The sequence below is a fragment of the Psammomys obesus genome, unplaced genomic scaffold, assembly GCF_907164565.1.
Source record: "Psammomys obesus unplaced genomic scaffold, mPsaObe1.curated_primary_1811, whole genome shotgun sequence".
Taxonomy (NCBI): Eukaryota; Metazoa; Chordata; class Mammalia; order Rodentia; family Muridae; genus Psammomys; species Psammomys obesus.
This window is the reverse complement of record NW_026596152.1, coordinates 8,741,470-8,756,420: the sequence shown is the minus strand read 5'-3', so window position 1 is coordinate 8,756,420 and position 14,951 is coordinate 8,741,470. Positions and strand designations below refer to the sequence as shown.

The window sequence follows — 14,951 nt, the reverse complement described above, 5'->3', positions numbered from 1 at the left end:
CCCACTTTTTTATGGAATGGAAGAAAACATTTGCTGGCTACTACCTAACAGAAGATTAATATCCCAAACATAGAAAGATCTCAAAGAGGAAACACAATGAACAAACTGGGCAAAAGAATTGAATAGACAAATTTCAAACGAAGGGGGCCCACAAATACATAAAAAATGGCAGATGCCTTTAGCCATCAAAAGAATGCAAATCAGAACTGTGTTAAGATTCCACCTTAAACAAGTCAGGATAGTTTTCATCAGAAATACGACAATAAATTCCAGAAAGAACGCAGAGAGGAAGAACCTTTATGCACAATCCATGGAAAGGTAAATTAGTACAACCTCTCTGGAAACCAGTTTGGACACTCCTCAAAAATTTCAAAAACAGAACTACTTATAAGGACCTGGCTGCATCACCCAATACATACGAGCATTGTTACATTACTGCATTATTGCTATATTACCGCAGCACTAGTCGCAGTAGTCATGGTCCTGGTTGTTTTCCTGTTGCTGTGATAAAGTATTGTGTCAACAGCAATTTAAGATCTGACAAGATGTCTCAGTGGGTAAAGATGTTTGCCACTGGGCTTGACAACCTAAGTTCCGTTCCCTAGGACCCATATGGTGGAAGGAGAAAACTCATTCTCACGGGTAGTCTCCTGACCTCCACACGTGTGGCGGCATGAGCGTACAAGCATGCACACAAAATAAATAAAATGTAATTAGAGGCAACGTAAGGGTGAAGGGTTCACTTTGGCTCACAGTTCAAGGCACAGTCCGTCGCAGCAGGGATTCATGTGCAGCAGGAGCTTGAGGCAGCGTCGAGGCCACAATCCAGCAGAGAGAGATGAGTGCTTGTGATGAACTCCTCCCATTTGTGCAGCCTAAGAACCAAGCCTAGGGAATGATGCCGCCCATGGTGGTAGGGCCTTTCAAATCAACCTCACGGAGATAATCCCTCAAAGGCGTTCCTGAGGCTGGAGCAACTCAAAATCTTCTTAGGCTGACAGCTGACAGTAACCAGCACACGTTATGGAATTAGCTTTAGTGACCATCAGAGGACAAATGGATAAAGGAAGCTCGGCCTGCATAAGACAATGGAATGTTATCCTGTCATTAAGATTGAAACCATGTCTTCTTTAGGAAAATGGATGAACTTGTACACCTCATTTAAGTGAAAAGCCAGACTCAGAAAAACAATTACTACATATTTTTCTCTCATACATAGAACTGAGAAGGAGGATTAGAGCAGGGGAAGCTTCAAAGGCTCATAGGAGCCAGGGGAAGGTAGAAGAAGGAAAAAGAGGAAAATGGGTATGATCTAAGTGTACTATATACATGTATAAAAATGTGTCAGTGGAAATCATTAATATTATTATTATTATTTCTATGATCATATACTAATAAAGCTGTGAGACTTACAGGAAGAGCAGGGATGCAAATCATCACATAAACCTGGGCTAGCCTGGAACAACAAGACAGCTTTCAGCAACAGTGAAGTGGTTTCACTCCTACCTTCAGGTCAAGCTCAAGGCTATCTCCTAAAAGCTAAAACTGAACACCTATGTGGGAGACAGAGTCAGTCGGGTTTCTGCACTCTGCAACAGCAGCACCCAGAGGCTGCTAAGCAGTTACTTAAGTGGGGAGAAGTGGCAGCAGACATGTTCCAGTGGGGGGGCGGGGACGGGACACCCCTGACAGGAAAACATGCTCCAAGCTGAGCACAGCGCAATGCGGAAACCTTTGGGAAAGCATCAAGCCCAGGAGCAGAGACCCCCTAGAGTGTTAAGTTTAATAAAACCATCAACACGACAGTAATGACAACTGTGCGTTGGACTCCCATGGGGGAGAATTGTGGAGGGATGACGGACAGAGATCGCCCTGTGCATGCTACCTTGGCCCTCTGTCTGTCACTCTGGGGCCACGGCCACAGCTCCTGGTCCCAAGCGCTCACATCCAGCTGATCAGCTGAGAATGTCAGCCACTTACTGCCGGGGGTAGGAGGTGGGGGTACGGCCCTCTGAGCGGAGGCTCACCTGGCCACTTCCGGGTCCTGCCTTAACAGCAGGAGCAGGCGCTCTGTGTTGAGGAAGATGGCCCAGCAAGGGAAGCAGCAGAGCAGCAAGATGAGAATGCCCCTTTGGAGTATGACCCCCACGCGCTTCAGGTTCTTGCCTCCAAAGGACTTGGGAAAACAAAGTTTCAGTGAACATCAGAGCCAGGGCCTTGGGCTTCCAGCGAGCCCCCTACCCTGGCAGCCATAGTCCTGAGGGGTGGAGAGGGAGGGGGCATTGTCTGTGTTCTGGGGTTGTTCCCTGCTCTCAGGAACTGAGGCTATCCATGAGGAGCAGAGTGGAGCTTTGCAAAGGGGACAGACACAGCACCAGGGGTGGAGGAAGAAAGACACCCATTGTGCTGAGCTAGCCCAATAGTTAAGGATGGCTTTGCATTCACTTGGCAGTTTTATTGAAAAAGCCTTCAGGAGACGCAGCGAAGGCTAAGCCTAGCGGGATGGGCAGTGATAGAAAGGGCACTGATGGGGACTGAGTCCAGCGCAGGGGTCAGGACCTGGAGTGCAAAGAACACTCCATACAGGGGAGCTCAGAGCAAGGGACAAGGGAAGCACAGCCCCTGTGCAGGCCAGGCGGGGAGTCGGGGGGTGGGAGCTGGGGGACAGAACTGTCTGCTAAACACATTAGAAGCCATTGATCTGCCTGCACTCTGCACCAGGCCCAGACGACAGGCCCAGAGCAAACCCAACCAACAAAAGTCAAATCCCTTGGGCTAAATGACACATAAGCAGAAACTTGAAGGAGGCAAAAGGATCCCAGACAGACTGTTTTCCCCAAAAGTGGAGGTTCCAGCCCTAACAAGTCAGGCTAACAAACCCCTCGGCTTTAAACTGTTGCGGAAAGTTACCCAGAAGAGTCCGGTGCCACGCAAGTCATGTCTGCTTGCTTTCCTATTGTGCCCGTCCTTGTCTCCACCTCGCCAAGCCCACTCACTGCTGGCCCATTGCGTGCAGTGTCCCCCGGCATGAATAAAGCCCGCCGAGAATCACAGCTAAGCTAGCTGAGTGTTCATCACGTGATTTAGTCACTCTAACTGCTGCCCATGTGTAAAGGGGCCTCCAAACTGTAGTGCGTAGTTCCCTAGGCAGCTGTCAAGGACCCACGTGGGCAGCAAGGTTCTCACCTGAGACATCAGCGTGTCACAAGCCGAGGCTAAGCCAGTCCCTACTGAAATTCCAGTGACATTCACAACCTGCAAGAAAAACAAAAAACAAACAACAACAAAAAGAAAACAAAAAACAGGCCACGTGCAGCAGGCAGCATTGTTCAGAGCCAAAGAGCCTCCGCAGCTCATTTTGGTTTTTTGTTGTTTTTTATTTTTGTGTGTTAATTTGTTTTGTTTTGTTTGAGACAAGGTCTTACTATGTATCCCTGGCTGTCCTGGAACTCTCTAGGTAGATCAGGCTGGCCAAGAACTCACAGAAGTCTGCCTGCATCTGCCTCCTGAATGCTGGGATTAAAGGTTTTTGCCACTATGCCCAGCTCAGTAGCTCAGTTTCAAAGACCTTATGTGCACACAGGAATGCCCAGGCTCTGTGGTTCAGATGGCCGTATGGATCCTTAAAGATTATCAAACAAAAAAGCCACTCTAGGGCAACAGGGAAACAATAAAGCCTGAAGCCTACTTTTTTTTTTTTTTTTCCTTTGAAGACAGGGTTTCTCTGTGTAGCCCTGGCTCACTTGGAACTTGCTGTGTAGACCAGGCTGGCCTGGAACTCACAGAGATCTTCCTGCCTCTAACTTCCAAGAGCTAGGATTAAAGGTGTGGGCCAGCAAAGCCAGAAAGCCTAGGTTTCCTTAATACAACGTGAAAGAGCTTCCACATTAGAAAAGCAGAGCCAGGACTGCAGCGTGTCCGGTAGTCCCATCGACTCAAGACTGAGGTAAAAGAATCACTTGAGCCCAAGGAGCTCAAGACCAGTCTCAGTAACAGAGCCAAACCCCAATTTAAAAAGAAGAAAGAAAAGAAAGAAAGAAAGAAAGAAAGAGAGAGAGAGAGAGAAAGAAAGAAAGAAAGAAAGAAAGAAAAGAAAAGAAAAAGTAAAAAACAAACAAAAGGGTTTTGCTGCTGTCTGGAGGCCTTGTGCCTCACCTGCCAGGGGCTACACATTTAAAAGCAACAGCACTAGGGTGTGGCCCATGCACAATGCACAAAGAAAAATACCTATTAAGAAAAAAAAATCCAGGCTGGGCAGGGGTCTCTGTGGTAATCGTGCAAGCATGAGAACCCAGGAAACAGCTGCATACGTGTGCAGGTCCGGAACTTGATGGGGTGGGGGTGGGGTGCGAGCTCACTGACCCTGCAGCCCAGCTGGAATCCTGCTCCAGGTTTGGTAAGAGACTCTGCCTCAAAGAATGAAGGCAGAGAGGGAGAGAGCAGGACACTCTCCTCCTCTGGACTCAGAATGCGCGTGCAGGGGTGCTGAACCCACAAATGCACACAAACACAACTGACACCCAGGGTTTAGTGAGCATACACTGTGTGCAGGCTCTTCATGTCTATGACCTTACGACTGGGCCCTGTCCTCAGTCTCATGTACCAAGGGTTATAGCTGCCCATGTTAGGGCTAGCCTAAATGACAGAAAACTGTTGGCATTGCCTCAGTTACTTGGTGTGAGCTAGGCGGTCTGGCTGCACGCCTCGGATTTTAGGAGACTGGTGAAGAGCTGGCTTATGCCACTCTCTCAGGTAGACCTCATCACTCCCAGACCACCCGGAGATTAGCCCACAGGCTGAGGGGTGGGGCTAAGAGGGAAAGTGCAGTGCCCTTCTTCATCCTGGGTCTCACGTGTAGCAGCTTGATGTCGACTCCCAGTAAATTAGCTGCTTTACTTACGGAGATTCCGACCCAGTGTTTTGGCTAATCAAACGTGGTCTCCAAAGGTTTAAGTGCCGAAAGTCTGGTCTTTGGTATGGTGTAGCTGAGAGGTAGTGGGGCCTTCAAGAAGTGACATTTAGTGGAGGGTGACTGAGTTTCTGGGATGCCAGCCTCGGATGGGGCTAATATAGTTCTCACGGGGTCAGCAGGTAGAGTGCTTGCCTAGAATGCACAAAGCCAGCACCGAATACCCTGGGCCTGGTGACACCTGCCTGTAACCCCAGCCCCGGAAAGGTGGAGGCAGAAAAAGCCACGGCTCAGGGCTACTCTACCATGTAAGCTTGATGTCCGGCTGGGCTTCATGGGACTGTCTCAAAAAAACAAAGCTGTCACAGGACCTAAGGTGTTCCTGTGCGAACTGAATTGTGAGGAAAGCAAGCCAGGTGCCTGCATCCCCTTGCTTTCTGTCTCACTGTGTGTCTCTTTGCTCCTCTCACAAGCCACAATGCCGTCTGCGGGTGATGCTGTAGTTACAGGCCCCCACCAGCCCTCAGCAGAGGCTGTGCCATGCTCTTAAGTGTCCTGACGTCGGAGCTAAAGAAACCTTTTCCCTGTAAAGTGCTCAGCCTCCTGTACTTGGACCTGGAAATCTATACCTCCTAGCCTCAGGAGGTCAACAGCAGGCCACACGTGGGGTGCCCTGAAATTATCCCACCAGACACAAAACCTAGAGGGCCCATGATGGAAGGAACACGCTTGTGCATACCTTTAATCCCAGCACTCTGCAGGAGACTGCAAGAGGGTCTCTGCCTGCTACACAGAAAAACCATGTCTCAAAAAAAAGTTTTTATTTTTCAAGGCAGGGTTTCTCTGTGTAGCTTTGTCTGTCTTGGACTCACTTGTGGACCAGTCTGCTCTCACTCAGAGATCTGCTTGCCTGCCTTCGAGTGCTGGGAACCCGCTTTGTCTTTTTTTTTTTTTTTTTTTTTTTTTTTGTCACACATGAGAGTGTCTTTGTTCTGTTGCCTCTGGTTTTTTTGTTGTTTGTTTGTTGCTGTTGCTGTTCCTGTTGTAAACTAACTGCCTTTGGCTGGCTTAGAATTCTAGTCCCTGTCTCTAGCTCACGTTTGTTCGAGATTCTACCAGACTGAGTGTAGCTGGGAGCTCTCTCTTACCATGACAACATTACAAGAAAAGACAAACAAAGATGATTGAAGCCTGTCATTCCAACCGAGGCCAGAATACTGAGAATTTAAGACCAGCCTGAGCTTCTGAACCAGACCCTATTTCAAAAACAAAGTCTATAAAACTCAACACCTCTAACCGTGGTGCCATGGAGGCTGTTGTCTCTTCCCAGCAATTTGTTACAAGTTGAGATTCATTAAAAGCAACGCCTCTCCTTGACCCAGTTGTGAAGGGCTGACAGTGGCTCTCCCTGTCCTGGACCTTATCTGCAGAAAGCCCTGCCTGCAGAACATACCAGCCTTCCCACGTACCACCACCAAGCCTCCCACCTCACTGTGGGTCGCAATTACTTCTGTTGTTTCACATCGAAAACTCTAGAGGCGTAATCAGGGAAAGGGGGAAAAAATGTCAAAAATGGGGGTGGGGGATTATTTTGCCAATTCAATGCTAGGCATAAATATAAACTGAGACTCTTCACAGCCAGTTTCCCTCCACCATGCTGCTGAAGAAACCCTGCAGGCCTCCACTGTTGCCCAGGGCATTCCAACATCCTAGGGGGTAGAAGGGACATTTCCTGAAATAGGGGAGGACCCAGATGTCCCGTGTCTGAAAGTGCAGATCAAATGCGAGCGAAGCAGCTTTCCACCTCTTCAGTAGCAGACGGAGGACTTCCAAGGATGCGTGATTTCAAGCCATGAGGAAGAAAGACACTTCACAAGGGAAATAGAGCGATCTTAATGAACTGTGTCACTAACACCTTTCACGGTTTGGTTTTTAAGAGGAGGGGACACGCAGCTCGCATAGGGTGGCTGTGCACCCTGCGTCTGCTCGGGACACCCTTTCCATGCCTCCCGGGACGCAGTGCCCAAGAGTGGAACCTGCTCAGACCTCGCTCTCTCCCCAAATCTGAAAACCAACATGGTAGCTGTGGTATAGACGCAGACCCTGAAATTCTAACTCTGAGGCCTTGGGGCCGTTGGGTGTAGCGAGCACACACACGGCGCCGAGTCCGTCTCCCGCACTACAAGTAAAAGCACGTTAGGGCTTCACTCCCGAGGCTTTACCACACCAGCAGCAGCACAAGCAGTCAACACCTACGGAGACGGCCAGCGTCACGGCGTCCAGCTCCACTTTGCCCAGGTGTCCGCAGAAGATGGAACTGACGATGCTGACGAGAAAGATCATCAGCTGCGCCAGGAACTGCAAGGAGCGGAGAGGCGGTCACCCTGGGCCCGCCTGGGGCCGCCCCGCGCCCGCAGCCCCGGGGCCGACTCACCACCGGGCCCGCGAGCGCCGCCAGCGCCGCCGCCTCCCGCCGCACGTCGGGGGACAGCGCTCCCCGCAGGCCCCGCGGGGTCCAGCGGCCGCGCCCCTGCGGCTCCGGGGGCTGGACGGCGGCGCCCGGGCCGTCCTCGGCGGGCTCCATGGCACAGGTTCGGCTGCAGGCGCCACCGGCACGTGGAGCCGAGGGCGGGGCGGCCACGGCGGCGCGCAGGGAGCCGCGCAGGACCCGCCCCCGCGCGCCACCCCGCCCCGGGCGCCGCGTCCAGATCCAACCGTCGCCGGGCGCAGCACGCGGCACGAGCCTCGCTCTGGGTGGCCGGAAAGTGTCATCTTAGACGTCCAACAAGAATTAAGCTCCCGGGGGGTGGTTTGGGGGATCCCCACCAAACCCCGCTGTTGGAGGGCTGCTGGCATAGCTCAGTGCGGAATGCTTGCCTGCAGCGAACACCGAGTTCCAGCCCCAACTGTTGGGTTTCAGACCATACCAAAGTGGACCTGGCCTCCCAGGTTCTCCAGCATCCCTTGGTTCCCCTGCTTGCTGCCGTCGCTGGTATATCCCGCCCTCTACCTTGAACTTTTGCGCCCAGAGACAAGGGCTTCCCTTCATTATAGACGCCTTTGGTTCCTCCCCCTCTCTCTCCTCTCGCCCTTCTCTCTGTATCTTTCCTCCTTCTCTCTTCTTTCTCTCTGCGCCCCTTTTCTCTCTCTGACGTTTCAATCACCAACCACCAAAAGCAAACCAAATTGAACCAGTTTTTACCCACAGTAGCTAAATGTCCCAATTGTGTTCATTTTCTGTTCTTTGAAAGTTTGCTGAATTAGCCGTGTGTGCTTAACTCTTCAGAGGCTGAAAGAATTGGGCTTCGGCTTAATGCTTTGTCCTGTGGCCACCCCCGTGAACTGTCACTCATGTTTGGGTCTTCGAGACTTCATAGCTCCAGAGACCTCCCCTGCCCCCCCCCCCCCCCCGGAGATCTGAGCTCTCTCTAATGATTAATATGTTTGCTCACAGGATAATAATCTACAACCCAGAGATGTATCATAAAATGTATTTAATAGAATCACACAGGAAGAATATGGAAGCAGATCAGCTATAGGTTTGTGTCTTAGAAAACAGTAGCCAGAAGAAACAGGAAGTCCACACCTGAATGTGTCAGTACACAGTCCATGTGCCACAGTGGTGGATGATGAACGCTCGCTCCGCCATCATCCGCCCCACAGTGTCTTAAACCACAATGCGTTGTCTACCTTATTCTTTATTGGAAAAAAATATATTTTTGAATTCTCAGATCGTAAAACCTACAACCATGGTTGAACTCTGTTAGCTAAAATGGCCACAGCCAGCTCTAGGAATCACCTCTATTCTCAAAGTTGCACGTGGTCCCAGACTTACAGTAATTCACTTTCCAAGGGCTCAATTTTACATTGGTTGCAAACAGGCGTTCAGTAGAGACTATTTTTGAACTGGGAGCTTTTCCTGGGCTCACAACGTATGACACCATCCTTTGGAGACACGGGACAGTGGCAGCAAGTTACAGCCTCCTGGTGGCCCTGCAGTCCCAGGGGTGAAAAATCAACATTCTAGTTGGTACAGAGTTTCAAACAGTGGTATTTGGTAGGTTATGTCTATTGTATGCACTGTCCATTCACAGTGTACATTCTCTCTCTCTCTTTCTCGCATCTGTCTGTCAGTGTCTGTGTGTGTGTGTGTGTGTGTGTGTGTGTGTGTGTGTGTGTGTGAGAGAGAGAGAGAGAGAGAGAGAGCTCACTTGTAGGAAGGCCGCAGTGATAACCCTGGTCCTGACGTAATGTTTTTGATGTGTGGTGGATTTGTCAGGTGTCAACCTCACAAACTGACATCACTCAACTCTGATATAGACTCTCACTAAAATCCCCCCCACCAGGACTAAGACTACGCCTAGGAGCAGGAGCCCTCGCCGTAGTACTAGCTGTTTCCCAGAGAGTCTGTGGCTGTCCTTCGGGCAGACAGGCGAAGCTTGCTGCTGGTTCTGGTTCGTCTGCCGGTCCAACTGAGTCTCGTCTTTCTTTTCAAGATCCGTCATCATAATTTCTCCATGGCTCTCAGGACCCACTGTGGGGAAAAGGGACCTCAGTGAGCGGCTTAAAGGGATTTTTATTTTCATGTGCACAAATGGTGGTTATTATCTGTGATTATTGCTAGCAGAATGTTGATTCAAGAAACAGTTGTAACAATAAAGAAAAGAAAAGAAATCATTGCTAACTGTTAGGTAAGAGGTCTTGGGACTCTACACCTATCTTGCTCCTGGGGAAGGTGCTGCTGTCCCTTTAAATGACTATTAATATTCCTTCAAGTTGTTTTTTGTTTGTTTCAGACAAGGCACTGTAGAGAGAAGCATGACAAATCCATTAAAATTGCCAAGTCACACTGACCCACTCTTCTAGCTTACTTGCCATGAGCTTTGCCCACCACAGTCTCATTATACTGACACACTGTTGGGAAGTGCCTGTCCAGCATCTTGTCCACGCAAGGCATGATTTGTACATGTTCAGAAGTGTCCTCGCCCTGGCCTGTGCTAAGCTTCTCCCATGAATAGGCACAAGTGACTCCAATATAATCTTTTTACTTCCTTTGCTCCACGGGGTACTCATGAAGCACAAATGGGAGGATATTTTAATTTCATTTTGTAGTAAGAAATAGGGGCATTTTACAACTTATAACTCCCATTTCCCCCAGTCTATAGGAAGGAGTTGATGAGTACACACTATAAGCAGCTTACAGATATGCACGGCTAAAGCTTTGTTGGTTTGGAGTTAACTTTCAAACTAAATGCCATCCAAACGCTCAGGAGAAACGCAATCTTCAGTCACCGTGGCCAGCCCTCCCCTGCTGCAGAATCTCAGAAGGACAAGCACCTGGCCAGAGGGACAAGAGGAAACTCCGGAATCGTTGACTGCCTCTGTTCCCTGGTCTCTGTAAATATGCTAGTTTGGGGGGTTGATACGGAGCTACTATGTATTCAAATGTTAATTGTTTGCCCCACCACACACACTTACTGTATACAAAATCACCTTGTACGGACCTTGCCTCCCTGATTGTTCCTGATTGGCTAAATAAAAACTGCCGACAGCCTGGGCTTAGCAGAAGAGAGGTAGGTGGAGCCAAGGTTTGAGGGCTTGGAGATGGCAGAAGGACCATGAAGAGGAGAGAGGAAGAGGGAGAAAAGAGGAGGTCGCCATGGGCTACTGTGAACTCGATGCACGTGGCTGGGAGAGGCTTGTGTGGAGGATTGACATGATGGAAAGAAGCAGCCCAAATGGAAAACATGTGCAAGTACTTCCGGGGTTTTGGATGGGAAGTAGACAAGATAGCTTAGAGACCTAATAACTGCCCAGGCCCAGTGCACTAAGACTTATCAAAAAATCTAATAGGTTTTGTGTCTTTTATTTATATAATAGCAGGTTAAGGAGTAGCTGCTACCTTAATAATTATATGTATTAATATTAAATATTGATAATCATTCTACATGCTAGTAAGACAAGGAGAAGCTAGGCAGGGCCTCCCTCTGGCTTCCCAGATCCTCCAGCATGGTGATTCAAGCACAGTTTAACAATGCAATTCCTGGTTTCTGTCTATTGTGATAGCTTAAAAAACAACAACAACAACAATCCAAGCCCAGAACCGCTTGCAGGAGTTGTTTCCAGGACACCCCTTACCTCTGGGTTGTGGTTATTGGCTCTGTACTTAATCAAGAAGCAATTCTGGAATCATCCAAATAGGAGTGAAGATCTTTGAGACACCTGTGGTCCTTCCTTGGGCAACGGGAATATTATGACAATGGGAACCATTGACACTTCCCCAGAAAATCTCATGCTGGGAGAAGGAAAAGGCTGGTACATGGTGCCAGTCAGAGAGGACCTTGTCTCCCACAAAGAGACGTCACAGTTCTGACCACTTCTCAGACAATCTTGAAGGAAAGGCTATCAGTGATGGGTCATTGCTGGGTAGGACCACATGCTGGCCAGGACTTGTACACCTATGCACACCTGTGCCCTCCTCTGCTTAAACATAAGCATCGTGTCAGGGCCCTGAAGATAGGCTTCAGGGGAAGAAGGGAGGTGTTCCTCTTCCCAATGCAGCCATACTGGATAATAAATCCCATTTCTCTGCTTCCCGCCATTACTTATCTGTTCAGTTGGCCCACTGAGAACAGGACACTGAGCCTGGGTTAGGGCTGCCAGGACCCAGCTCTGACCCTAATAATGCTGCTAACAGCCTCATGTCTGGTCAATTGTCCCTGAGCGTCTCTATTCACTCCATAAACTGCTCTGGTCAGCCAGCATGGGGAGCCAGAGAGCTTTCTAGGGTCAGGCTTTTAAGGGGCTGATACCTACCTAATAAGCGTTTCATACATAAAATAAAATAAATGGAAGGGAGATGAACTAAGACATAGCTCAAGACATTCACAGAACTGAATAGGGGACTCTTTGCCTCCAAGGATCCACTGAGTAACAAGCAAGATAATGACTCACACGAAGACTTAAGTCTTGAGGCCTTGTGGAGTAAGATTACTAACAGGAATACACACTACAAGAGAAATACAAAGGCAGATCGCCTAGAAGCCTAAGAAAAAGATTGGTAAGTGGCCAATCACACCTTATCTGGAAGGCTTGAGATCAGAAGTGTTTCATATTCCAGTGGTTTAGATTTCAGAACCCTTCAGATTAGAGATTCCCAACCCGCACTAAGATTGTTACAGTGATCTCAGAGTCCTGATTAAATAATTTGGAACTTCATAATACTGGCTTCCCCAGGCGTGGTGATGCACACCTGTAATGCCAACTTGGGAAATAGAAGCAAAGGGTCAGAACTTCAAGCTCATCCTCACCTAAAAGCCAATTCAAGGCTAGCCTGGGCTATGTAGATCCTGTCTCAAAGAAACCAAGACAAGCAAAACTTTTAAAATTAAACAATATCAAATCACATTGACAGAATACTTGGGCTGTGCCTGGCAGTTCCTAACACTCTCCTCACAGCAACAGGACAAGGTAAGCATCATTATTTCCCACATTTTACAAACCATCCCTGCCTCCCAAGCTAATTGCTGAATCCAGATAAAATGAATTAAAAAGAGCATCCTGAAGGTGGCAAAGAACTAATGACACAAAGAAAAGCTCCCAGAGCAAGATCCCAAGGAAACTGGAAACCCCTGGGGCTGGATCTGCTCTGACAGTCATGTGGCTCGGGCCTGAGCAGTACCTATTAAGGGAAGGGTGGGCCCTGTGTCTGGGCTTGAAGCCCTGACGGGCTGCAGGTAGGATTTAAAGATGGCCCAGCATTGGCCAGCCTTCAGGTCAGAGAGGGTTTGTAGGAGCCTCAACCTCTGAAATTGCCCTAGACTGCTTGTGAAGCCTCAGTGTCTAACAAGAGCGGAAGAAAGTCTCATATGAAGATAGACAGCAGTAGGTCAGACCTCATGAGAATCACAGACCAACATCAAAGACAAGCAGACAGAATCAGGGGAACAACAGACCACTGCCAATTGCCCATTGCCAGCGTGTATTTAGCCTTCTAGAAACCAAAGGGTAACACTGTAATGGAGTACTGGGGCCTGTGACACCTTTGTGCAAAAGACATGTATACCCTACACAACCACACTACAAAAGCATCGTCTCAGGAAAATGGCCATTCCTAGGACCTTCTAAGACCAGAGAGACTTTGTGTAATAAGGTCACCTTTCCTCACCCGGTGTTTCCTTCCCCGCCCCCATACCTAGTATAGACAGCACCCTCAGAAGACCCAAACCCTACCCCCTTATGTAGCCTCAAAAGCTTCTCTGTAAGCTTCAGTTACCCTCTTCCTCCTTCAAGTCTCATGGTGTGTGGACTTCCACACCTACGGACATAGGCAAAGACTGCTTTTCTCCTGCCTATCCGCAGACTGCAGGGAGGTGGAAGGAAGCCGCCTTTTCCTCCCTCAGAGCAGTGAAAGGTCAATGTCACTAACTGCCCAAGGAACTAGGGGTGTGGAAAAACTACTAATTGACAGAAAAACAGCCTAAGGTAATTGATTGCACTTGCATGATGCAAAGGTCCAAGCCAAAACCTGTTTAAAGTGAACGGTGCTTAGGCAGTCACAAACGAGGATCCGCAGAGGGTGTAAGAAGCTGGAGCCATCTCACATAGTACGTTACTGTATGGGATCAATCCCTTTAAGTCCGTTTATCTCAAGGTGGGTGTGACTTGACTTGGCCTCTGTTTCTGAAACATTAGTGCACGCCTCAGGGAGGACTCACAGCTGCCAATCCAGACACGTCTCACTAATGCCCCTCTGTGCAGTTAGGTCTGCCCGGAGCTGAGAGAATCGTAGCATACCTGGGTGAGCCGACTCCTGAGAGATGGCAGAATTCCCATTCAGGGCCACATTTACCTTCACGTTGGCATGTACTTGCGCCTAGAAAAGCAAGTGAAACTCAAAGTAGGTCCGGGTGTCCGAGGGTACCACTACTAAACATGACACCCGGCTTAGGGGGTCCCTTAACTGACCCCCTAAGCGGAAACCAACTTAGGTCGCTGAGAATCCCCCCTCTTCATCTTCTTATTTCAGCTGCCCTATCTACTCCCTATTTCCAGATCTCACACTGAGCCTGGAAAGGTGAAGAGAAAGAAGTATACAGTGTCTTAGACACACACACACACACACACACACACACACACACACACACACACACAGTACTAGGATGAACCTGGAGAAAATCTCTTAAGTTCCAATTCTTCTAGAAATGGTCTTTTCACAAGAGACCAGAAATGGAGCCCTGTTTTTCAGGTCACTGAGCAAACAAAGGGGAATGAACAGTGTCAGGGTCATGCAGCCCTTCACCTCAAAATCCAATTAAAACAAAGCAAACCCAATAATAACAAACAAACAAAAACATAAAAATAGCATAAGGAGAAAAAAAAAAAAACACCTCCCCAAATGAGAGAATGCACGCCACGCCACATCCGGTCTTGTTGGTGTCTGCAGAAAGACTGGCGAGGACGGTTACCTGTTGACTGGCGAATTTCCAATTGAGCCGAGCAATAAAAGCCAGAAAGCACACGGCCTGGCAGGCAGTGCAGATGATGATCCCTGACCACAGACCTGCATGGGGAGATGTTGGACAGGTTAGCTCACGGAGACAATGGCCACGCTAAGTCAGCTTCCATGGGCAAGGCAGAGGCCACAGTAGGCTGGAGACCTCCACCCTGCAGAGGCCCAGCACCCCGGAAGGCCCCTGCCATGATTCACAGTGTCAGAACCAAAGGTCCAGGAAGCCATGTGGGCCCTTTCTTGCTTATGGTGATTGGATAGTAAGAAAAGGGGGCCAGTTGTAAGGAAATATTTTCTCCAGTAAAACTGCTGTTCGATGCTCCTCAACAGAGGGGACTGACTTTATTTTTTTACATAGGTATGTATGTGACCTACGCCTACGTGTTCATGTGTTTGCATGTGTGTGGACACGCTGAGAGGGTGAACATGCATGTGTGGAAGCTTGATTGCTCTCCACTTATATAGAGAAGCAGGTTGAGGCAGTGTCTCTCTCCACTTATAGATTGAGGCAGAGTCTCTCTCCACTTATAT

At 48.9% G+C, this 14,951-nt stretch overlaps 2 protein-coding genes across 2 annotated transcripts in view; both read right to left on the bottom strand.

Moving 5' to 3' along the window:
- Nucleotides 1–7,493, bottom strand: part of LOC129666823 (multidrug and toxin extrusion protein 2) — a 33,155-nt gene extending 25,662 nt beyond the window's left edge. The window contains exons 1-5 of the mRNA XM_055594114.1: nucleotides 7,344–7,493; nucleotides 7,166–7,267; nucleotides 3,187–3,255; nucleotides 2,028–2,176; nucleotides 1,414–1,456 (exon numbers count right to left, since the gene is read on the bottom strand). Coding sequence (XP_055450089.1) covers nucleotides 1,414–1,456; nucleotides 2,028–2,176; nucleotides 3,187–3,255; nucleotides 7,166–7,267; nucleotides 7,344–7,493 — 513 coding nt within the window. The remainder of the gene's footprint in view (nucleotides 1–1,413; nucleotides 1,457–2,027; nucleotides 2,177–3,186; nucleotides 3,256–7,165; nucleotides 7,268–7,343) is intronic.
- A 902-nt stretch (nucleotides 7,494–8,395) lies between these two features.
- Slc47a1 (solute carrier family 47 member 1) overlaps nucleotides 8,396–14,951 on the bottom strand; it is a 32,314-nt gene continuing 25,758 nt past the window's right edge. The window contains exons 15-17 of the mRNA XM_055594110.1: nucleotides 14,377–14,471; nucleotides 13,706–13,784; nucleotides 8,396–9,443 (exon numbers count right to left, since the gene is read on the bottom strand). Of these exons, the coding sequence (XP_055450085.1) occupies nucleotides 9,211–9,443; nucleotides 13,706–13,784; nucleotides 14,377–14,471 (407 nt within the window). The 3' untranslated portion in view covers nucleotides 8,396–9,210. The remainder of the gene's footprint in view (nucleotides 9,444–13,705; nucleotides 13,785–14,376; nucleotides 14,472–14,951) is intronic.